This window comes from Durio zibethinus, chromosome 13 (genome assembly GCF_047325235.1).
Source record: "Durio zibethinus cultivar Kanyao isolate XHJ-2024 chromosome 13, ASM4732523v1, whole genome shotgun sequence".
Taxonomy (NCBI): Eukaryota; Viridiplantae; Streptophyta; class Magnoliopsida; order Malvales; family Malvaceae; genus Durio; species Durio zibethinus.
In genome coordinates, this window is record NC_143174.1 from 8,398,894 (window position 1) to 8,425,510 (window position 26,617).

Below are 26,617 nucleotides of genomic sequence, written 5' to 3' on the forward strand. Positions count from 1 at the left end.
ATAAATGCTTGTTTCTTTAGCATTTTTATTGTAAGAAAACTTGTCGAAAATAAAAAATTTCCATATCTTATTAAGGAGATTTTAGTGGTTTGATTTTTTTAGTGCAAGGTAAATCAAACATAGGTTTCATTGTATCTTGGAGGTATTTCGATTATATCTTTTTTACATATTGTAACTAGTAGAAACAAAATAAGCCTTAAGAAAAGTGGCATTTGCAACATGCTTGAAGCCAGTTCATATGTTCTTTGAAAGTTCTATCTTAGGATCAACCAAGACTAAAAAAGGAATACTACAACCAAAGATACGATAGAAGTTCATCATTAATAAGTTCATGATGAAGATGTAAGTTTTACAAGTCTTGAGCTAACAGTTTCAAGTGTGTTTAATCCATGTCATTACTTCCAAAGCTTTTTTAAAATTTTAAGGTTACCCTCTAAAATTTGTAAAACCCATGCATAACCTAATTAAATGTCAACAAGATAATCTATGTAAATCAATCCAAGGGTTGGTTTACCCATCTAACCTCGAAAGTCTACCAAAAATTTAAAAAGGCTTGAGCATAAATTTTAGGCTCGTTAAATGGGCATGAGCTTGAATTTTAGGCCCATTTAAAAAATGGATTTGGGCCTTGGGCTTAATATTTAAAGCTCAAGCCTAGCCGACTTGATAATTTTTTTATTTATTTTATATTTATAATTATATTACATAAAAAATAAATAATGAATTAAATAATATATGAGTAAACATTAATATTTTATACTAATATATGTATCCAATCTCACCCAAATCCAAAATTAAATTAACAAAGTCATTTTTTATGCTTTGTTTGTTTTGTCATAATTAATATTTATTATAAAATGTTCTTTTATTTTTTTGCTTAAAAAAAATTAAAATTATGGGCAAGCTTGGTCAAGTCGACACAATTTGTTTTCATTTAAAATCAGAGTTGGGTAGCAAAATGAGGCTCATATTTCAAGTAGTGCTAAGCTTGGATAAGCTTGAAACTTATTAATATCCTCTATAGGCCCTTCTTAAATTTGGCCTGACAAGTCTAAATAAATGTAGTTAAACATGTTAAGTGTAGAACCTTCTTCAAGATACTTTATGGCTAGTTAAACATCACTTGAACACATGCTTAAGTGTAGGAGAAAAGATCCCCCCCACTATTTAAAAAGTATGAAAATTTTCACTACTTTATCTAAGGTGATAAATTTACTTCCAATTAAATCTATTATTAATATTTATTCAACTTATTTTTACTTAATTTAGTTAATTTATAATTGAAATTTAGTTAATTTACTGTTTTTATTTAGACATGGGATCAAGCGTATTTTTTTTATTTCATGTTCACAAATAGACATACTAGATCATACATTTCATATATCTATTTCTATACATTAGAAAATAGATGTTTTTCATTATGATTTTTTTTTTACATTTTGACTTTTTTCTCTTATTCGGTTTTTTCTTTTCTCTTGTTTGGAAAATCTAAAGAACATGTGAAAAAATTTTTGGAATTGAGTATTTATTAATTCAATTCAATGATGCATTAATTAATGTATCAATGAATTGAATAAATAAATATTCAAATAAATAGAATTCAAATATCGAGCAAGTAGTGGGAATCGAACTTGCATCATTAGCTTAGAAGGCTAAGGGTTATAGTCAATGTTGATTCATTATTTTTAATGTGTCTAATACAAAGCCGAACATGAAATTTTCGTTTCATTAGGCTCTTTTATGGAAGATAGATAAATAAAAAAAAAAAAACTAAAGTGGGAATGAAATGAAAAAAGAATTAAGCTCAATATCAATGTTAGCTTTTCTTTCTAAATATATTCAAAACAATTCACTTTTTACATGATCCTTCTAGAAAAATGGGAATAGAACAATTTTTCTAATTACTTTGTTCTCTATTTCAATTTGAGAAAATCTTTAAGAAAAGCATTTTGTTTCCACTAAGCTAAAACAAGATGTAAATGTCTCTAGTAAACCAATAAGATGTTTTCTTTTGTCCTTTCCCAGCGATAAAAAAAAAGTTAATATATTCAAGATAATTATGTATTTACAATGTATCTTCTCAATTCATCATATTTCATCAAATTTGAGATGTGATATGGTTCCAAAAGATGAACTAGGCAGTTCCAATAAGATTTCATTCTTGAATAAAAATTCCTTTTTTGATTTATTTCATCTATTCCATGACCAGAATAAGGGGATATACAGTATATCACGATTGTGAATCAGAAGAGAGATTTCAAGAAATGACAGATCTATTCTTTCTATTAGTAAACAAGCCGAATTTGGTGTATCATGACTGAAAGTTATGATAAAAGGTTTTAGTCTTGGAAGAGATGCAACCTTATGAACAATTCATAGAAGTGGTATACTATTAAGTTTCATACAAGATGTAAACCCCTAATGGCAATAAACCCCTTAAAAAAATGTGTGTAGAAATAAATACTAAAGAGATTTTAAAAGAAATAAATGATTCAATGATCTGATCAAATAAAATAATATTAATATGATTCAAAAGAAAGTAAAAGCCTTAACTCAGACATTATGTGAAAGTGTGTTGAATCATGAATAGATAGTAAGTGTCTTTATTATGGACACTTTATTCTGTCTCCACTTATGAAAAGCCAAGCCAACACAATAGGTATTGCGATGTGAATAGCTTTGCTAGGAGAAATAGAAAGAACATGCATTATACGTGCAAAATCTAAGAAAGTACCACATGAATATTCTACCATAGTAGGTATTCAAGAATCAGTACATGAAATTTTAATGAATTTAAAAACAATTGTATTGAGAAATAATTTGTATGGAACTCATAACACTTTTATTCATGCCAAAGGTTCTAGTTGCATAACTGCTTAAAACATCATCTTACCCCCTTTTGTGAAAATTATTGATAATACACAACATATAATTAACCTAATCGAATTAATTAATTTTAAATTAAATATAAAAATTAATTAATAAAATAGTGAAAATTTTCACTATTTTTTAGCAATGAAAATGATTTTTTTCCTTAACTGCAAACCCTTTTGAAAATTCTTTTGATGTATGGGTATAAATTACTAACTTATGCTCAACCTTTTTCAAACTAATAATACAAATATAACTTTTGAAGACAAATGACCAGTCATAACTAATTAGCCTAAAATCTCTTATTCCCACTCCAATTACACCTTAATTGGCATTAGTAAATGCCTAATATCACTCTTACATTTATAAATAAGGTTAATTTGTTTTTTTAATTTTTATATAATTTTTTAATTGAATTGGTATTATTTTACTCATAAATTCAAATTTACTCATAAGCATCAAACTCAATTAAAATTTTAATATAATAAATTTTAATAATTCATATATATATTTTTTGTTTGTCAACTATTAAACACCAACTTTATAACAATTTACTAAAACTTTATTAAAAAAAAAATACATTTTTTGGTAATCTCTTAATCAAACAAGTCCATAATCAAACATTAACAAAAGGACAAGAAAACAAGTCCATAGTGAAAAGTTTTCTATTTTAAGTCATAATGAAAAGCTGAAGACAGGACAATACCAACATCAAACTTGTTATCAGAAAAAGGAAAGGAAATTAGAGAAAAGTCATTGTAGTATTTAACTATAAGGGGATGTTTGGTTCACATAATCTTGGATTTTGGAGAAAAGTGTGATACTCGAAAAAGTGCAATACCTAGAGTTTTCTTCCATTTTCAGGGCATCTTATGTTCAGATTCACTTGTTTTGTTGAAAAAATTCACATATATTAATTCTTGAATAATTACCATAATCTTGTTAACATATATGATGGTAATTTTTTATTAGTTTTTATTAATAATAAATACCCAAATGATAAATGATACCTTTAACAGCAAAAAAAGATAAATATTTTATTTGATTGCTATTTTTATTTATAAAATATCATTAAAAAAATATTAGGGATTATTTATAATGTTTCTAATTGAAAAACGCCTTAAATAATCCATTTTATTACTTTAAAAGAGATTATTTAAGACATTCTTTGTTCAAAAGTGCCTTAAATAAATGCTTTTTAAAAAATATGAAGGGATTATTTAAGGCGTTTTTGTCCAAATAATCTCTAATATTTTTTTAAAGGGGATTATTTAAAGTATTTTTTGGTAAAAAATGCTTTAAATAATACTTTTCAATTTTTTAAAAGATATTATTTAAGGCATTTTTTTACCAAAAACGTCTTAAATAAAATCTTCACTTTTTTTAACTATATTATTTAAGGTGTTTTTTTACTAAAAACACTTTAAATAATCCCTTTAATTACTTATAAGATTTAAGAGATAAAATTTAAAAAAACTAGAGTAGCTCAGTTGGTTAGTGTATATGGTTATTAACTATACGGTTGTAGGTCCAACCCTTCCTTTTAGCACTTTAATATTTTTTTAGGAAGATTATTTGATAAGTTTTTAGTCAAAAATACCTTAAATAATACCTTTCAATTTTTATACTATTTATTTAAGACGTTTTTTTATTAAAAATACCATAAATAATCTCTTTCATTATTTATAAGATTTAAAAGGTAAAATATAAAAAAAATAGAGTAGTTCAATTGGTTAAAACATATGATTATTAACTATTATATTGTAAATTTGACTTTTCTTTTAACGTTTATTTTTTAGGATTACTTTTTTTATTATTATTTAAGATGTTTTCTAATCAAAAATACCTTAAATAATTGTTTAATTTTTTTTAAGATTATTTAAAATATTTTTCGTATCAAATGTCATTAATCGCAATATAAAAAAAATTTAACAGCAAAAATTTATAATTAATTTATAATCACTTCCATACATACTTTTAAAAATAGTAAATTTATTTTATAATTTTTTATTCACATCAAATCTAAAAATAACATAATTTTTTTTCAAAATCTTAAAATATGATAAAAAAATTATGATTTTTGATTTTAAAAATTTAAATATTATTAAAAATTTATCACTTTTTTTTTAAATCAAATTATCTTAAACTAAATATTAAAATCAAATATTCAATAATAAAATTTTAAGAAAAAAAAAGGTATAAATTTCTTCGTAACAAACCCCTTAAAAGAATCCTACAACATTTAACGTACTTTAGTTACTTTCCTCGGAAAAGGTAAAAGCCAACCTAACTCTTGGAAACTAGGAAGTCGATTCCAGAACAAGAAGATAAGGACGTTTTTTACGAACGAAAACTCAATTATTGAGTACTAAAATGGTGTCTGTCAGGATTTTGGAACAAATAAAATTCTTCGTTTTCTTTTTATGGTGAAACGTGGTAAAATTTAATCTCAGTGAAAAAAAGAAAAAGAGGGATTCAGGAAGCAGAGCAGAGGTGGGTCCAAGACATGGATGGTGAATCGAGTGCGGGTGTAAAGACGGCGTTGCTTGTGAAGAGTGAGAGCGGAAAACGTGGACGGTTCAATAGGCGTAACTCGTTGAACTCGCTGAGGAATGAGTTTGTGTCGAGGTTACCTGATAAGGTTCGCCCTGGTCTGGATGCTGAGTCCCCTTTCCACATTGATGTCTCCAAAAACAAAGGCTTAACTCCAGGTCTCTCTTTCAGTATTTTATTTTTTCTCTATAGGAACAACTGGGAAATGCGTTTACTTTTTCTGCTTTTCAGCTTTCATGTTTGGCTTCTAAGAATATGTTTCTAGCTCTAAATCTGTATTGCAATTTGTAAGATTATATATATATATATATATTAACACAATTGATAGATATAAATAAATAAAATTTGCAAAATTAAAATTGTTCTTAAGTATTTATAGTCGAAACATCGAACTTGACTAACCGGTTTAAAACAAAATCACTTGTTTGAAAATTGTTCGATTTTCGGTCTATATCTTACGGAGGTACCTCACGTCAATTCTCTTTCAAACAAAAATTTTTTTTTCTTTTTTCTCTTGTCATTTCTTCATCAAAATATGTGTGAAATATGATGGTGCTTTTATGCTTAATTTAAATTAAAGGAAGATAAAACATTATCTGAGAAAGAGAAACCCATTATAGGAGGTTCCATGCACCAATATCAACATCTCCCGCCCACACATAACAGATTTGATACTTTCACATTTAATTTTAAGAGAACAATATCTCTATTTTCGTACAAGGTTCATACAAGAAAATAGGTTGTGCCATCAACATACTTTATATCTCAAGAGCTCGTTGCTATATAATTGCTATAATGATTAAAGTATTTAATTAGAGTAAGTTTGTACTACCCTATATCTATTTAGTCACATTTTAAATTTTTCATGATCTCAATTGCACAATATAGTTTTGTATTCACAATTATATTTAATTGTATAAAACATAATTTGGTTAACCAGTGAATACAATTAAATGTGACACTTAAATGGTCTTCCCGTCTTTTAGAATCTCTTCATTCCAAATTCAACTACTTTTCGGATATGTTACATTTGAATGATTCATAGTCATTGATAACATTCCCAAAAGCTAACATTGAATTGACACTTTAAGAAACAGTCAAAAAGCCAGTCTCACACAACTAAGAAGTATAGATCAATTTTTTTGTTACCCATTTTGATCGAATAATGCACATGTAGTATGAAACACATGTTATAGCATTATTCTTCTTTTCTCATGAAGCATATGCGTTTATCTCAGTTTCTATACTGTACAAGTGATAGTTCATATGCAATCAGTACCTCATGTGATCTACAACTCTACTTATTGTTTACTATATTAACAGGACGTCCACCTGGCATAAAGACTGAAAAAGTAAATTGTGGGATTATTCACTTTTCTATCATAATATACATGACTTCATCTTGATACACTGTATGATTTCGTTTTAAGCTTAAGCTCTCTTATAATGCTTAAAACTAATTTCATGTCTATACAGCACTAAACCTTTAGAGGTGATTGCCTATGTGAGAAAGTCAATTTACTGCCTAAGGTATATTATGTACTAGGCTAAGAAGCTGAAGACAAGTAAGGTGAGAGTTCGAACCCCATTATCCCCATTCCCTATTCCTTTAGATAAAAAAGACTTATACATGTGTGTGCTTCATAAATATATTACTAAACTTAATAGGCATTATATACATGAAAAATTATTAAAAACTCTTCATCAAAATGTCCAAAATAATTACATCAAAATCTACGCAATCTTAAAGATTTAACATTGGCATTGTAAACATATCTAGGTATAAACTTCGTAAATAGATCTGCAATCACTCTATGCATAGATTTTTACTCTAAATTCACTTTCTTTTGTGCAACTTACATCTCTCAAGAAATTATTTTTGGTATGTTTGTGTTTGGTTTTTAAATGATATCCTTTTGACAGTTTTCTAACAGGGTTGTCCTAGATTTGATTGATATATTTGCTTACCATTCCAACTGCAAAACAAATATATGGCCCTGTGCATATCATAACATATATAAGGCTTCGAACGACACAAGAATAAGAAACTCTTGCTACCTGTTCCTTTCTTGTGGAGTCTTAGGTCACATTTTTTGGCTCAAACTGTTACCTTCTGCAATAGGCGTATCAATTAGCTTGCAGTGTCGCATTTGTAATCATTTAAAAATTTTCATAATATGTGACTTTTGCGAAAGAGCTAACAATTTCTTAGAACGATCCCTTATAGTTTTTACTCAAAGTATATTGACTCAACTGAGTCTTCTGCAATTATTTGGCTAAGTTAATCAAGTTTTTAAAATGCATTGGGAACAAAATAGAAAAAGAAATTAACAACTTTATGTTTTACAAATTGAAGATTCTAAAATAAATAAAATTTTGCTTTTATTATAGCTTTCAATTGTTCTTTTCTTTCATAGGTGAAAAGGAATACTATAAAACACAATTTGAGACCTTAAAATCCTTTGAAGAAGTTAATGCTTTGGATGCATCCTCTGAAAGCAATGATGGTGGAGATGGTGAAGATGATGAAGATGAAGACCAGGCCCAACATGAAAGAGCCATGCAGATTTCTAATTATGCAAATATTGTTTTGCTGGCATTTAAGGTACTTTTTTCTTTTTCTTTGAAGATTTCTAATCAGTTTCAAGAACAAACACATCAAGTTGAAGAATTTTGCTTATAAAATTTAAAAATTTTCTGCTATATCATTGTGAATGTCACTCATTCCTTGTGCTTCAGCTGTTAAAATAACAATTTGAGTATTGTACAGCTCTATGCTACCATAAAGAGCGGTTCCATAGCCATTGCGGCATCAACATTAGATTCTTTACTTGATCTCATGGCCGGCGGCATACTTTGGTTCACTCACTTGTCAATGAAAACGATAAACATCTATAGGTATCCAATCGGAAAATTAAGGATGCAGCCTGTAGGCATAATCATCTTTGCTGCAGTGATGGCTACACTAGGTATGCCCCTTGATTGTTTCTCAGTTAGTTTTGTCAAAGTTATCTTTGCCTTCACACCATCCATAATCTCCTTAGATTTCCCCTCTGCACTATGATTATTGTTTTCCCAACTTTTGGGCGTCTTCATCATATGATCTAGCGGCATACGTTTTGTTGCTAAGAGCACATTCAGGCTGAAAATCATTTTGTAATTTTATCACAAAGAAGTTACATTTTCAAACATGATCTCTTCAATATTCCGGTGCATAATACTTAAATGATATAGACTGGAATCTGCTTTAATTTCCTAGGGTTGCTAGTACATTCTCTTTTGGAACCATGAATAAAACTGAAAGTATGATGAAGGCGTCAGAATACATATATGTCACAGAGTCTAAAATGCATACATGTTTGCAGGGGTCGTTACATTCCAGTAAAAGTAAATAATCAAAGAGGTTCACTCTTTTATGATAGAACAACATTGTGAATCCTATGTATGTAGAGTGCATCGTTTTATATCAATGAATCTTTTATGACTTCACATACACTTACAGGCTTTCAAGTGTTTGTCCAAGCTGTGGAGCAGCTAATAGAAGATGAACCTTCAGAAAAAATGTCCTCAGGTCAATTAGTGTGGTTGTACTCCATCATGTTGTCCGCTACAGTAGTAAAACTTGCCCTCTGGATTTACTGCAAAAGCTCATCAAACAGGATTGTTCGTGCTTATGCGAAGGTTTCTACTCCAATTTTGTTGAGGATTTCTTTATTGTCACTTTGCTTGTGATTGGCAACTATGTAATGCCTTCAATTGCTGATTCCCAGGATCACTATTTTGACGTGGTAACAAATGTAGTAGGATTACTTGCAGCTGTTCTTGGTGATAAATATTGTTGGTGGCTTGATCCTGCTGGTGCTATTGCCCTTGCAATTTACACAATCTCGAATTGGTCAGGAACTGTTATAGAAAATGCAGGTAAGCTTTTTATAACAGGAATTCTCCTATATGATCATTGGAGTTGAGATTTTGAGAAAGCAGAAAAAAAATGAAGGGTGGCAAACTATTTCTTACCTGTAGCAAAAATTCTTCTGAAGGTTCCAACCTAAAATTTTTTGTTCTGGCCATTATTGAACTATTCTGGCTTTAATGTTTGATATGTTCTGATAATTTAAGCAGTAACATACTCCAGAAAAGAGGTTGAATTTGGTAGAAAACTTTTCCATGCCCATGAACCAGAAATATGACCTGTCAGTGAATGAGAGGGATGGATAAGTAAACCACCAAATATGCTCTCACTTCCCAGTTATTAATTGAGTCATTACGTTTGAAACTAAGTTTCTCAATCTAGTGATTAGAGCTTACAACTGAAATAAATTATATGCCTATTGCGGGGATGCATTTATGGGCATGGGGTGAAGAATGATGAGTTATCAAGTTTTAAAAATTTAATTGAAATTATCCTGTTATTGCTCTATCATGTTACATTAAGGTTTTAAGTATAATGTAAATCAGACTTGCCCACCTCTAACCATTAATGCTTACAACCAACTGAATGCGACATCTCTTGATGTAGTTTCTCTAGTGGGACAATCAGCTCCTCCTGAGTTTCTGCAAAAATTGACGTATCTTGTCATCAGACACCCTCAAGTCAAGCGTATTGACACAGTCCGAGCTTACACATTCGGTCTTCTATATTTTGTAGAGGTTAGTTTTGTTCATTTCAGCCTTTTATGATTGTAAAAAGATGAAGCAATCTGGTGCATGCCTTGTTGGTCAAATTCAATCCTAAACATTATCATCATGTTTGGCATACAAGATTATGATAGGATAGGATAAGATGATATTATAAATAGGATTAGATTAAATAATGTTATCATATCTTATGTTTGATGTGTGCAAGGATTAAGATAAGATAATTTATTTATTGGTCAAAATCATCATTTCTCAAAGTTTATATAATTTAAATTATTGATGTAATTTTTAAGGGTATAATAAGACATGTAAATTTAATACCATAGATTAAAAATAATCCTCTCCACTTTGGGAGGATTAAATCATCCTATACCAAGAGGATGATCCTTCACATAATCCTATCCCTTTCAATTAGATACAAATCAAACATAATATAAAACGATTATCATACTATCATATTTATGATCTTTTGTACCAAACTTGACCTATGTTCTTTGACTGATAGCTTTGAAGCTGTCTGTTTCTTACCCGAAGTAGAAATTAAGCCCTTGGGCATAACTGCACTTTAGTGCGTTAGAATGTTATGAATTTCAACACTTCTTTTCTTTCTTTTTTCTTTTAAAAATACGAAACGGGTTGTAGGTATTAAGATTTGAACCCATATCTTTTAGATAATTCCTTTTTTAAGATGATTGTATGAATTAGTTGAGCTAAGTTTCGAGTTCAAAATTTCAACACTACTTTTAAGCAATATTCCATTAAATTGCAATTCTTATTTACAAAAACATGTGATGAGTGAATCTTAAGTCACAAGGCAAAAAATAAAGAAACTATTTAACTAATCTGCAAACACTGTTTCTTTTTCTTTTTCTTCTTACCTTTGTCTTGTCAAGCAATACACAGATGTGCTGCATGATATTGGATTAACAGAAACATATTTTGACAAACTGCTTTGAAACCCATGTCAATGTTTATACAGGTGGACATTGAACTTCCTGAAGATTTGCCATTAAAAGAAGCACACACCATAGGAGAGACCTTGCAGATAAAGATTGAGAAACTTCCTGAAGTTGAGCGTGCATTTGTTCATCTTGACTTTGAATGTGAACACAAACCAGAGCACTCTGTTCTCAACAAGCTACCCAACAATAAGCCTTGATTGTTTGTTACCTCTCGCCGATATAAATTCAGAAAAGTTGTCTGATATTACCTTTTGTTTAAGTCTGGTTTCCTTTTTGGGGGATTTCATTGTTGGGGCTCCTCCGTTTTGGGTGTGTTTTGGACAACTAAGAGATTTTTATCTCTCAATCAATAAACTTACTTGGCTTAGCCAAAAAAAAGAAAAAAACAAAAGATAAGTTGCCCTTCGGATCTTTATGGAATAGTTTTCCTCCTCGAGTGTTTCTTGAGTATCAGCACGAGGATCAGACACAAACCAATGGTCAAGGGGAATAACACCATGAGTGAAGCATTTGTTCTCTTGACGTCAAGTTGTTGGTAAAAAATAAATGTCAGCATATCGTTTTTCATTGGTATTCTCTCCAACTTCAAGAGCATGGCGTGGGAATTTGTTTAGCTTTTGAGAAATATAAATAAGAATTAATTATACTTTAGTACCTAAACTTTGGAAAAAAATCTAAATTGGTATTTTAAAAAATAAAACATACAATTTGTATCCTAAACTTTCAAATAAAATAAAAAATCACCTTATATACATAGCGTTTGACAAATATTATCAAATTATAAATTCATCAAACATATTATCAACATTTTTATCAATATAAATTAAAAAATATATATCTTTTTACCTAAATCGTAAAAATTGTTTAGAATCGATCAATTATTATTTGTCATGTGACATCTACATGACATTAATATGATGTTTTTACAATATATTTAACACTTTCATTTAACAAGTAAAATGCATATAAAAAAAATTACTTTGGTTAAATACCATAAAAGTTAGTTAAGTTATAATATTAAAATTAAAATGATATATTATTTGAAAATTTAAGGTGCAAATTATATATTTTATTTTTTAAATATTAAAAAAAAATAATATTATGATAAATATCATCATATTATCAAAACAATGCAAAAGACTGGATTTACGAAAACACAAATTTAATCAAATTACGAAAATGTTGCAGAAGCGATACTAACTTGATTCCAAGAACAAGATCACACATTCAAAGATAATCTACCATCCATAGTATAAGTCCTTAAAAACCGATGCAAGAGATTTTTCGAAGAGTTTTTTTTTCTTTGCTGTTTTTTTTTTCTCTTAATTTCTAAGTAACTTATCACATAATCTCACATAAATAAACTTATCTCATACTTTATTTAAATAAACATATTCGTCTTCTTTATCATAGCCAAATTTCATATTAAGTATTGAGATAAGAAGAGACACGGCAAAAAACTTTTCATCATCTCCGTACAATGATTGAATGCCATTTTTCCTTCTACATTTTGCTATGGTGAAAATGCCATCCATTAAGGAAGAGAGAGAAAGAGACAGTTTTTGGCACACATTAATGTGATGGAGTTAGAAACTGACAAGGATACCAGTAAGAGGTTAAAGGAAAATGACAATAAAGATGATACAAAAGAGTTAAGAATGAAATTATCTAATGTAAACTGTCAAGCCAATGATTAGTCGATTACATGAATAGTAGTTACTAAAATAACAACTGTCTGTATTGTGGGTTGTAATTCACAAATTTTAACTGTCATATATATGTACATTTTCAGCTTGAATGAGAAACCACAATTTTCTTACACTCATATCTCTCTCTTGTCTGGTCTTAATCTTTTTTTCTTCTAGTTTATTTCTTATTTCTCTTTTTTAGATTAATTTTCGGTTAATCAATAGCATCATTCTATTACAATTTTGGTATCAAAGCCTATTAGATCTACTTTCAATATGGGAAAACCTAAGAAACAACAAACCATGATTGACGGAGTGAACTTGGATGTTCTATAATAGTAGGTCCTGGTGATGTAAGGGCAGCTTAAGGTTGTAATGATTGCTATTAATAGTTCCAAAGTGTTGGGAAGAACAAATGAAGCTTATTAAGTCCCAACTTACTGAAAATAAAAAACGTATAAGATAAGTGCTTGAAATGTTAGATCCAAGAAAGGCAATTAAAACTCAACTAGAATCAGAAGGGATAACTAGTAGCCAACCATCTGTTCCTATTTCTCAGTCTAAAATGGGGGTAAGGCTCTTATTGTAATTATAATAATAGATGATCATGAAAAATATGTTTATAAGCCTGGCAAAGTAGGATATTAGCCAGTATACAACATAAAATCAATGGTAGTACCTTTCAATTTAATACTGAACAATCTAAAAATGCTGATTTCATTGCTAGTAGTAGTTTTTCTACTGTTATGAATATATTTGCACCTAGACCTAAGATTGAGTTGTCAGTCTTTGATGGAAACAACCCTAGGGGTTGGCTTAAAAATGCCAAAAATACTTTGCCATATTTTCAATCTTTGATCACCATAAATTAGATATAGCTGCTATGTACTTAGTGGGAAAGGCTAAAGTGTGAAAAAAAATGGTGACATGGTTAGAGTTTACTAATAATTTGTGCCAACGATTCTATGACAAAACCTACTCTGACATAATAGAAAAGTTTAACAAATTGGCCTAAAAGATCACTGTGGATGAATATTAAGAAAATTTTGAAAAGTTAATACCTTATATGTTGCAATATAACCCATACTTGACTGAAGGGTACTATATTTCTAGCTTTATAGGTGGACTCAATGATGAAATCAAGCTTAGAGTGAAGGCTAATGAACTTGGAACCCTTACTACTACCTAATAGCAAGCCAAACTACATGAACTATCACTTGAATTTGAAAACAAAAGACATAAGTAGACCACCAAACCTATGTTTACCTTTAATATTAGCCTTTATTATACTTAACCAAAACCAAATCCATAAGCCAATTCCATACCAAATAAACAACAGCTTATTGAACAAAAAAGGCTACAAATCTATGTTTTAAGTGCGGTAAGAAATTATGCCATGCCATGTTTGTAGAACAATACAACTTAATGCCATTACTACTGATAAATCCAAAGAGGAAAAGGATAACATGTAGGATGGTGAGGGAGAACCAAAAGGAGTTGAGGAATAAGACAATCCTGAAAACTTATAGATTTCTATTAATGCTCTTATGGGTAGTGTTGGGCACAGCGCTCTTAAGATTGAAGGAATGATAAAAGGGAAACCACTTATATCTTTATTGATAGTGGCAACACTCATAGTTTTATCATTCTTAAGTGGGCTCGAGAGAGTAGAGCTGGAGCAAACTAATCTTTTAGCTATAATAGTAGCTAATGAAAAGAGATTTTATAGCAGTGCCAGATGTAAGAAGTTAACCTAGTGAATATAGGGACATGTTTTCTCATATGATTTGAGAGTATTGCCAATAGGGGATAGTGACATAGCTCTTGGAGTTGATTGGATGAAAAGGTATAAACCCTTAATGTTCGATTTTAATAAGCTATCTATGATTTTTCAGAAAGAAGGTTAGCAAGTGACATTGAAAATAAGTAAAAAAGCAACTAGGTGTTAAGCTTATTATTAGTAAAAAATTGTAAAAAATGGCTAGTAAAGACCCAAACATAAATGGAGAGCTTTATATGATCAATGTAGATTATATGAAAGAAAAAACTCCTCCTAAACTGTAGAAATTGCTCATTTCTTATTCTAACATCTTTGAAGAACCAACAAGATTACCACCAGCTTGATCACAGGACTATAGTATACCTCTCAAGCTGTAAATTTGAGACCATATTGTAAACACCAAATTTTATCCGAAATATTTTAACATGGTTAACCTGGGCCCTATTTTGAACTCAGGCTAAAATGATTAATTTAGGCCTATTATGAAGGCCCATTCATAACCCTAAAGGAAGCTCGATTACAAGTCTAATTCATGACCCATTTAAAGCCCAATGGATGGCTCGCTTTAAGGGCCTATTACATGGCTCACGTATAGCCCGAGCCCGTTTTAAAGGCCTATTTAGAAGCCTGTTATATAGATCAAAATATGGTACAAAACATAAGCTTAAATAACAAAAAGAAAGGAAAGAGGTAGCCTGTAACAACAAAAGAAGGTTCATAGTTGGGAATACCCATTCTAGTGTCACGTGTAGGGGTTTAAGAACTTGTACTAGGGGACAATCAGCACAAAACAACTGCAGTAGTAAACCTACATAAAAACCAACCTTAAAAGATAAAATAATGAGTTAGTGGCCATCGGTAAGAAAAAAAAAGAATAAACTTAGGAAGGAAACTCCCTTCATCATCGTGCAAAATAGAGAATCGTGCAAGAACAAAAGGAGAACAATGTTGTCAAAAATCCGGAAGAAAACTCCCTTCATCATCATCGCCTTTACTTGCTAGCTAATTTTTTACTGTAGAGGCTGCCATTGCTGTTCCAAATGTACCACCAAGGGCACCATCGTACTGTCAGACTTAACCCTATGGCCGAAAGAACCAAGTGATGAAATCTCATTTTTGCTAATTTTCTCTTCGTAAATAGCATTTAACTGGAGAAAATATGAGCATGCCTAAGAATCTTCAAGCCTTCTTACCTAGCCTGTTTGAGAAAATTGGTTTATAGAACAAAAGAAGCTTGGATTGCTAACTATAAGGGTTTTTTTCGAAAACTAAAAGTCATGTAAGTTGAAAAGAAATATGTATTTCATGAGAATGTTTGGTTGTCTTTTGATGAGATTCCATGGTTTGCCATTTATGCTTCTAGCATTATTGTTTGCAAGGTAGCCCTTATTTACAAGAAAATAGGAATAAATAAATGATAACATATTGGGAATAAAGAGAAAGAAAGCTCAAGGATTAGAAACTTCAAAGCTTGAAAAGCCATGGCTAGAATCAGTGGCCTCTGGAGATTGCCATGCATAATAAACCTTTTTCTTCTTTTCTTTATTCCAATAATTAAATAAATGATAAAGACAATAAAGGTAGAATAAAACAATTGTTTTGCCATGATAAATGGATGTGATGGATGTTTTCTCTTAATTGGGATATTTCTTCTTATAATAAACTAATATCTTAAAATTTGAGGCCATATATTTATTTGTTAATAAACTTTATTATAATACATGCCACCTGAGTAGTGATTCTTTAAAATCTTTAGGTGAAAATATTTTTTTTAAATATTATCAAATTAATGAAGTATTTAGGAAAGTATTTAATACTAAATATTTTTTATTTATTTAATTTCTTAAAATTATATTTACAATTAAATGATATCTTAAGTATAAAATAAAATAATAAAATTTACAATTAAATGATATTTTAAAGCTTCCAATTTACCTACTGCATCTGTTTTACTCTATCGTATGGTTGTAGCTTGTAAGAAGGCTTGAAATTTTAAATTTCTTTTCATGTTTACTAGTTAAAATAGTGAAAGGGTGGTTCTCTTTTTTTTTTTTTAAAAAAAAAAGAATAAGTACACATAAAAGCCAAGACGTTGATCTATAATCTTTTGCCTTCCTTTTGTTTGTTTTAAGATGGGATAATTCTAGACAATCTCTTGTAGTTGAAATTCTATAGTAAATAAAATTTTAAAATATAAATATAAATATTAAAAGCTAAGACGCGGGGCCACGACCCTTTGCCTTCTTTTTGTTAGTTTAAAAATGGCAAACAATTGTTTTAATTGAAATTCTATAATAAATACAATTTTAAAATATAAAGCATAAAGTTTGTTCCCAATAAAGCTTTACTTTTATGTATATTTAATTTTAATCATGCATATGCATATATGTTTTATGTTGTTTAAGTTTAATTGCAAGTTTAATTTTATACATTTTTTATGCATATATTTTTAAGTTTAATTTTATACATTTAATTTTAAACATATTATATTTTTTTATCCCAAGAACATGTATTGGGGTATTTAGAAAAATTTTCAATAAAAGATTTAATTTTTCTTGTTCCTTTAAAAAAATTTTAACAATGATGGTGAAATAACAGATAATAGGTTTTTTTTTTTAAATATCTATAATATGTTTTTTCATTTGTGTGTTGCACTTTTCTTGAGATTACATAATTTTAAAAGTAATAAAACTTTTTGATAATGGGACTCTATGAAGTTCAAGCAGTGATTTTGAAAAATTCTCTAAATGAAAAAAAGACTTCTAAAAATTATCAAAGTATTGAAATATTTAGAAACTCTTTTCAATACAAAGATTTTTATTTTTAATTTTATTTTCTTTAATTTGAATAATTTTCTTTAAAAAAGAGAGATAAAAAAATATATAAAATATTTATAAAAGTATTTTTTTAAAAAAATAATCATATTTATAAATAATTATATTATTACATGATTTTTTAAATTTTAATAATTGCAAAAAAAAAAAAAAGAAATCTCCGAGGATGAGATATTAAAAAAGTTCGAGTAATGATTCCTTAGGAATCTCTAGGTGAGAAAGTTTATTTAAAATGCTATCAATGTATTGAAATATTTGGAATAATTTTCAATAAAGATTTCTTATGTTTTAATAAATAAAATAAGAAATAAAATTTTTTAATATTATCGAAATTAAATTATAGTTATCTTATTTTATTACATGCATTGATTTTGATGATAAATATGAACCATCGAGATTATGATTTTTTAGAATTTTGAGTAGAGATTTTTAAGAATTCTTTAAGTGAGAAAGTTTCGATTAATATTACCAAAATATTGAAATATTTTCGAGAATTTTTCAATATGCAAAGTTCTTATTTATTTTTTTAAAATAAAAAATACTAAAAAAATAAATATATTTTTTACAATAAAAAAATTAATAAATGCCAAAATTAAAATAATTTTAGTCAAAATCAAAAGATAACATATAATTAATTGGTACCGCTTGTATAAACGCTGTGAGGGTGCTAATCTTTCTCCATGCGTAATCGACTCTGGAACCCAAATTGTTTTTGCAGATTCAAAAAAATTATCTTTTTAATAAAATTTTAATTAACTTTAAAATTTTATTAAAATAATAAGTTTTAATAGGTGGCTAATCACACCTAGCCAAAAAAAAATGTGACAATTCCTTTTTTTTTTTTTTCAAATCCATTCAGCGGTTTTCAAAACCGTTACAACAACTTAGCAACTCTATTGGAGAAGTCCTTTTTTTTAGAGTCAAGCCAATAATTAATTATGTGTTATCTTTAATTTTGTTTTAATGATCTTAATTGGTATTTAACCTTAATTGCCTTAATAATAATAATAATAATAATAAAAGGAAAACAAAAAAGTTGCATTTCATTTGACCCACCATTTTTTTTTTTTTGCTTTTTTATTTTATACTTCGTATATAATATTATTGTTATTATGAGGTGCTTAAAATAAGGATTACGGTACTCTGTTCCCATATTCACTCACGACATATTCACACTATACATAAGCTTTATATTTGAGCTTAAACCCACTTAGAAGGGAGTAAAGTATCTATATTTTAGTGAGGTGATAACCTCCGTAATGGTAAGAGAAATTCTCACACTCAAATCGAACAATTTTTGTTTGTAGCTTATAATGAGTGAGGATCGAGGTACCTTATTAGTTCAGAGTAGATGCCAATGAGGAACAGTTTGGGGATTTTAGATGCAAATTATTTCGAATCAAGCATATAGTAAGCTATAAGGGCCAACCTTAGGTAGAAGCATGCCCACTCTTTGTAGATCATCCTTAAAAATTAGGACGAAAAAGGGGAGCATTTTTATTATAATACTTTTCCAAAGAAAATCATAAATGTATGCATTCATATTTGATTTGATTTTTCAAAAACAAAATGATCTTTGTCTCATTTCCTTTTCTTTTTCTAAAAATAATATAAAAAAAAAACTTTTTCTTTTGTCTATTCCATTTTCCAAATTTTTATTACTATTTATTATTTCCATTTTTTTCATATACTAACTTATTGTTTTTTCCTTTTGAATCTGTTTTGCATAAATGACATTGGCATACTACAATAACATATTGAGGTATTTGCTTCAAGGCATCTTTCAGCAAAGTTCTTTTCATAGATCCCATAGTATTGTAGATTTGTTCTTCTTCTATAAGTGCCTAATGTGAATCATATAATGAGGTGTATGAATGGGCCAAGAAAACTCAACAAAAGGAAGGGGATTGTTTATCTATTGGTTTTGTGTCAAGATTATTGGAAAAAGTGCATTTGAATCATACATAGAATAATTTAGAGGATTTGGCTACCATATGGAATCAGATGGGTGAAGCTAAAAAGGAAAAGTTTTGTGAAAAATATGGGCAAATTGCATTTTTATCTCCGTAGTGATTGAAAAGCATTTGATTCGAGCAGCCATTCAGCTTTGGGACCCATCATATAGATATTTCATATTTAATGAAGAGGATTTGACATCGACCATTAAGGAATATTCAATTCTAGTAAGATTGGAATTACAATATCCCGATAAGATATATGTCAGGAAACCAAATCAAGGTACCAAAAAAAGATAGCTAAATTGATAGGAATGAAAGTAGAGGTCATGGATGCTTTGACGAATGATAAAGGCAAAAATGCCAACTTATCTTGGCATTTCTTTCATGATTTCATTTTAGGACACTTGGAAGATGATCAAGGCATGGCAGTGTTTGCCTTAGCAATTTATGGCATGATAATCTTTCTAAAAACTCAGGGATACATTGGACTGGCCATAGTTGATTTGTTCGAACAAATTGAAAGTCAGGCAATTAATTCCATTCCAATCATCCTAGCTGAGACAATTAGCTTATTGAATTTTTGTTGCTGGAATGGGGAATGTTTCATAGGAAGTGCACAACTATTATTTGTTTGGATACCAAGCCATTTTAGATGCAAGAAAAGTGTTTTTTCCAAGCCTTATCTTCAAAATAAAGCTCTGATCAAAGAGTTTTGCTAGAGTCAGTGGCCAACATTGAAATCCAAAGAATAATAGGTAGCATTCTTTCAAAGGCTTACTAGTGATTAGATCAAATGGATGGCACAATAGCTGTCTCATGTGTATATGTTATATCGAGGTGAAGATGGTTCGTGGGTATTGCTTTTAGGATAGTATAGAGTGGTAAGTTACGTTCCACTAATGGTGTTAAAGCAATTTAGTGTGAAGCATTTTGTCCTTGCAACACATGGACTCGCTCAAGTAGAATTTGCTTATGGAGAAACGGGTTCATCAAGAACAACAGACTAGTTAGTTCAGGTATGGAAAAAGACTCAGAGGCTAAGATTATGACCTATCATTGACAGGGTCAATCTTGGTTACTCAATTTGGAAGGCAAAGCATTCTAGAGATATTGTGCTCCCTCCAAATGATTTCTTATTTCAATAAGTGGACACGCGGGCAAAAAAACCATTGTTAGAAGTTGAGCTTGTTAGGTAAGAACTTGAAGCAAAAACAGAGAATTTGAGGAAAAGGAATTTAAAATGTTAAAAAGAGATGGGATAACTGAAATATGAAGTGAAAGCCCAAGAAAGTAGACTAAAAAAGGCAATGCAAGATCGAGATGTGGCCAAAAATGACCTAAAAGATTTTCACCAAGAGAACAAAAAGATGTGAACCAAACTGAATAAGGGAAAAATTGTTAGACGTGGTGTAAGGCATCATGGAGAGATGATTGAACTTCACGAAAGGATACAAATTTTGAAGGACAAAGCCAAGAAAAGTGAAGAAAAAGTAGTTAGGATCTCTTGTGAGTAGCAAAATTAGGACGATTTGTGTTCAACAGCCTCAACAAGGTTGATAGAATGCCAAAAGGAAAATGCTAGATTAAAGGCCTAGAAAAAGGACGAAAAGAGAAAACACTATGAAATACAAGAAAAAAAAGAATCACTCTACAAAGTAATTGAAGAGATAGAACAACAATTATGAGACCACAAGGACCATATTTCCACAATCATCAAAGAATGGCAAAATAGGGAAAAAGATTGGAGATACATTTGTGATCTCGAGGTGGATGCTCACATGAAGTGAAAGCAAAGAGCTTGGGAAGACAACAATACATAAAGTATATGGCTAGTCAAATTTACAAGGTAGTAAGAAAAGCACGGGAGATGGTTGAAAGGGTAGAAGCTTTGATACAAGAAATCAACCCAACCAGAAGTTATGAGTAACATTTATTGAACTTTTTGGTTGAAGCTAAAGATCATTATGAGCAAATTAAATGTTTCTATGGTTACAATTCTAGAATGACAGACTCTTTGTAATCACAAGTTATTCGGAATCAATGAAAAGTTCTAATGTTTAAGATGTTTCTTGAAGTAAATACGTCTTAATGCGTTCATGCATACATTGTGCATATTTCTTTCTCTCTCAACTTTTATCTCATTAAAATGATGTTTTTAATATTAAAATAAAGAATTTTCTTTCAAAAAAATAATAAGGCATCATAATTTTTCAAATTGTGGTATTAAAAGTTTAAAGATAGCTCAACGGTTGAAAGTTCGAAACCAATATGCTTACCACCTATACAATATATGATCACATATCAGAATTTTGAAAAACGAGCAGGCAACCCAAATAGAATGAATGGAAAAAGCTCAGGAAGTTATGCGAGAATGGATGATTGAAATGTAAAAGGAAATGCGAAGACAAATGATGGAGTTAAGGGAGTTAATAGGGGCATGGCAAAAGCGACATGTGTTGCTAAAACCTCTATTGCAAAAAAGGAAAATCGACTTCAAGAAAACAACAATTTTAGAAAAGAGTCACTTTACCCACCCAGGTATACACCACCCCATGCTTGAGCTTCCCAAGTGATATATCCACCACTTATGGGTGGGTAACCTTACCCATTCGTGAATGTGAACTTACCAGCTAACCAACAACAAATCAGGGGCAATTTGAACAAACCCGATGATGTAATCCGATTGATCCAATTTTTGTTCCTAATTTAGATGATCTCGAAGACTAATAGAAATTAAGGGGCATATTGGAGTCAAGAGAGAAAAAAATTTAACACAAATATGATTGCTAGAAAAGAGACCAAAAGCCATCAAAAGAAGGGATATCTTTGGAAGTATTGATGCAAATGAACTTAGTTTAGTCCTTGATCTAGTAATTCCACTAAAGTTTAAAACTCCTAATTTTGAGATGTATGATGGAACTAAGTGCCCATTGGCTCATCTCACAATGTTCTGTCATAAAATGGTAGGTCACACTGATAATGATAAGCTTTTGATCGACTATTTTTAAAACAGCCTCACAAGGTCTACGGCTAGATGATATATCCAATTAGATAGGCGTTGTATATATTCTTGAAAGAATTTTACTAGATCTTTTCTTAGTCAATACAAGCATGTATTGGACATTACTTTTGATAGGTTATCACTGCAAAATATGAAAAAAAGAGCCAATGAAACTTTCAAGAAATACGCTTATAGATGGAGGGATCTTATGCTCAAGTACAACCATCTTTGATTGAAAATAAGTTAATAATGCTTTTCGTCATACCCTCAAGGCACCATATTATGATAAGCTTATTGGCAATATAATGAAAAATTTTGTTGATATGGTAATTTATGAAAAATTTTGCTGATATGATAATTTCCAATGAAATGATAGAAAACACTATCAAGAATGGCAAGATCGAGTCAGGTGATACCTCTAAGAAAGTAATACCACCTAAAAAGAAATATAAAGGCATATGCTATTGCCTATAGGAATCTACCACCCAGAAATTTCATCCCATATCACCTTTATCCATCCTACCTACTTTATTACCCCACCACAAATAACGTTCTCTAAGGTCCATACCCATATCAATCGGTATCAAATCAAAAACCTAGAAATTTCATCCCATATCACCCCTATCCAACCTACTCGCCTTATTACCCCACCATAAATAATATTTTTTAAGGTTTATACCCATATCAATCGATAACACCACCAAGATTTCCATAAAAAGCTTTTGCCTTCTCATTTCTACTTACAGCCCTGCACTTGCAGCCCAACTTGTTGTTTAGCCAAATAGTTTAACAAGCAATCCTAGAAGTCCAATAACCACTTAAGAGGAAATTCCCATTGACCCCATTCTCATGCCTTATATTGATTTGTTCCTTCAACTAATAACAAACCATCTCATTGTGCCTCACCCTATAAAGCCATTGAAACCTTCATACCCTAGATGGTATGATTCGAATGCTCGATGTAATTATCATGATGGGGTTACGAGTTATTTGATAGAAAACTGCATGGCTCTTAAGAATAGAGTGCAACATTTGATCAATAAAGGATATGTAAATTTTGATACCATCGGAAAGCTAAAGGTTAATAAAAATCCTTTAACAAATCATGGTAGGCTAACGATCAATGCAATAGATAAAAGTATGTTAGGATGCGTTAAAAAAACCATTAATGAAGTTAAAACCTTGATGGGTCAAATGTTTGAAAGCTTGGTCAAAGCTGACATGCTTTATCCAATTTTTTCATAAATAAAAAATCCATCATAAAGATTATGACCAGGCCCAAACTTGTATTTATCACATGAATATGGTATGACACTATTCAAAATTATAGCGTGTTTCGCCAAGTGTTGTAAACAATGATGGATTTATCCTTGGTAGAGTTTTATGAAAGAGATGATCATAACACGATGAATGCAAAGAAGAAAGATCTTTAAGTAGTATGTTCTCTAAGTTTGTGCTTACGCCAGTGATGATTTGTTGTAATGAAAAACTAAGTATGGCACAAAAGCAATCCTTGATGGATGCAATAGGGGGAAGATCTTTTAGAAGTATGTTTCTTAAGTTTGTGCTTAAACCTATTACTATCTTTTGCAATGAAAAACTAAGCTTGGCAAAAGAGCAACCTATTTCCATGAAACCTATAACAATTCGAGGCCTTAACCTATTCCCTTACCAGAATGACAAATAAATGCCTTGAAAGTATGATTACAATGTCATGGCATAAGGATCAAATGACTATTAGATCGCAAATGACCCAAATATCACCAACACTACAAATATAATTGGAGTAGGAAGAATGACATAAAGTGGGAGGTATTATACTCTATAAATGCTAAAAAAGCTCGAAAAGAAAAAGCTAAAGAATAAGAAAATATGTTGGGAGAAAGAGAAAAAACTTATCTTGTAATGGTTTAAGATGCAAGATATAAAGAAGCTATCATTGAAAAAAAAGCCAATGAGTTTCTGAAGTTGATTAAACACAGTGAATACAGTGTAGTGGAGTAGTTGAACAAGATGCCTACCAAAATTTTTTATTATCGCTATTATTAAACTCTAAACTATATCAGAACACCATATTGAAAGTGATAAACCAAGCACACATAGACCGTAACATCTCTGTTGAGAATACTGATCATATTGTGCGGAGTATTATGGCTTCGAATTTCATAACTTTCAATGATGATGAGATTTCATCGAAAGGATAAGACAATTCCAAGGCCCTTTATATCATTACTAGGTGCAAAAGCTATATCCTAGCTAAGGTTCTTAATGACAATGGCTCTTCAATCAATGTCATGACCATGATCACCCTAACACAATTACCATTAATGCATTATATATGAAGACCAATCATATGATAGTAAAGATTTTTTATGGGTTTCAAAGGGAGGTGTTAGGAGACATTGAGATACCAATGCAAATAAGACCATGTACTTATTCTATAGAATTTCAAGTTATGGATATTTTACCATCATTTAGCTGTCTGTTGGTATGATCATAGATTCATATGGCAAGCATTGTCCTATCATTTTTGCATCAGAAAGTAAAGTTTATGTTAAAAATCAACTGATCAATGTTTCTGGAGAAGAGAACTTGTTGGTAACTAAACTCACGACTACCCCATATTTAGAGGCTGCGAATGAGGCACTGGAATGCTCTTTTATATTTTTTGAATTTACTAATGCAACTTATGTGGGAGAAGAATCGAAGGTGCCCACTCCGTGCTTATCAAGAGCAACTAAGAGGATCATTAAACAAACACTTGGTAAAAAATGATGTGTTAAATACAGCCTTGACAAGAAGTTGCAAGAAATCAAAGCCACCAAGGGTGTTTGAAAACAGGAAAAGGTTTGGATTGAGATTTAAGGTCACTGCGATAGAAAGGAAGAAAGAGAAAAGATTGGCACGATTTAAGGGATAAAAACTAGAGTACAAGAGAATGATCATCCCTTACCACTATGATATATTTTGTTCAAGCGGATGTATCCTTCATGATTCATTAGAGGCCATACCAAGGGAACCTATGCTGAACATGAAAGAGACTTTTTCTAAACTCTATATCTATATGATAGGTGATAAAGCAACAACAACTCAAGAAAAGGAACATCTTGTTTACCCATGTCTTCCCGATGAAAGAGCTGAATAATTTAAAAACAATGAAGTTACCGGTTATCCTTAAATCTTTCAAAAAGTAATGTAGTAAGCTAATTTCCCCCAATGCTTCTGTCTAAAAGCATTTGAAAGACTTTTGTAAAGGCTTGTCTTTCCTTTATCATTTCAATAAAATGACTAGTGTTTTGCATTTTCATTTCCTCTATTATTTCATTCATTCAAAGTTACAATTTTTTTTTCTTTCCTACACGTACGCCTACATTCTTTCAATTTCACCCATTTTTAGGTTTTCAAATAATGAATACAAGGATGGATAATCATGACAATAATCCAAGATTTGACTTTGAAAAACCTATTCATGTTGATGAACTTAATAATGAAGATGATTCAAATGAGTACAATTTGTCCTTTGATTTATTAAACTAATGGAACAAAAAAGGAAACAAATTGAACCTCATGAGAAAGCTTCAAATGTAGTCAATTTAAATGATAAGGAAAATAAGAAAAAGGTGAAGGTAGGCACATCTCTTTCACCCACAGAAAGAGGAAAGCTAAAGGAATTGCTTCGTGAGTTTATTGATGTATTTACATGGTCATACCAAGATATGTCAGGATTTAAGTCAGATATTATAAACCACCAATTGCAATTGAAACCAGAATACAAACTAGTGCAACAAAAATTGAGGTGTATGAAGTCAACTTATTGTTAAAAATCAAAGAAAAAATAAAAAAAACAATTTGATGTAGGTTTTTGGAAGTAGCCAAATACCCGAAATGGGTAGCTAATATAATGTCAGTCCCTAAGAAAGATGGAAAAGTTTGGATGTGCGTGAACTATAGAGATTTGAATAGGGCCAGCCTAAAAGATAATTTTCTTTTGCCCTATATTAACACTCTCATGGACAACACCACTAAGCACTCTACATTTTTTTTTTTATGGATGATTGTTAGGGTTTATGGTTAGTGGAGAGTAATTGAAATTGATCTAGATAAGATATTCATTATCTAAAACTTATCTCCCCCACGCACGCAAAAGAAAGTAAGGGGTTTTTTAGGAATGTTGAATTATATTTCTCGTTTTATTTCTCAACTTACTTCCAAATGTGACCCATTTTTCAAGTTGTTTCGAAAACATGACCTCGACAAATGGGATTAGGAATGTCAACATGCCTTTGAAAATATTAAGGAGTACCTATTAAATCTATCAGTTTTGGTACTGCT

The 26,617-nt window shown here is 30.2% G+C and overlaps 1 protein-coding gene across 1 annotated transcript; it reads left to right on the forward strand.

Annotated features, from left to right (window-relative positions):
* The first annotated feature begins 5,243 nt into the window (after nucleotides 1-5,243).
* Nucleotides 5,244-11,439, forward strand: LOC111302778 (metal tolerance protein 4-like). The gene is made up of 7 exons (XM_022898600.2): nucleotides 5,244-5,582; nucleotides 7,842-8,029; nucleotides 8,195-8,393; nucleotides 8,927-9,105; nucleotides 9,195-9,345; nucleotides 9,944-10,074; nucleotides 11,042-11,439. Exons 1-7 carry the CDS (start codon nucleotides 5,378-5,380, stop codon nucleotides 11,219-11,221), a joined length of 1,233 nt encoding a protein of 410 aa, XP_022754335.1. The 5' UTR covers nucleotides 5,244-5,377; the 3' UTR covers nucleotides 11,222-11,439.
* Nucleotides 11,440-26,617: the final 15,178 nt, after the last annotated feature.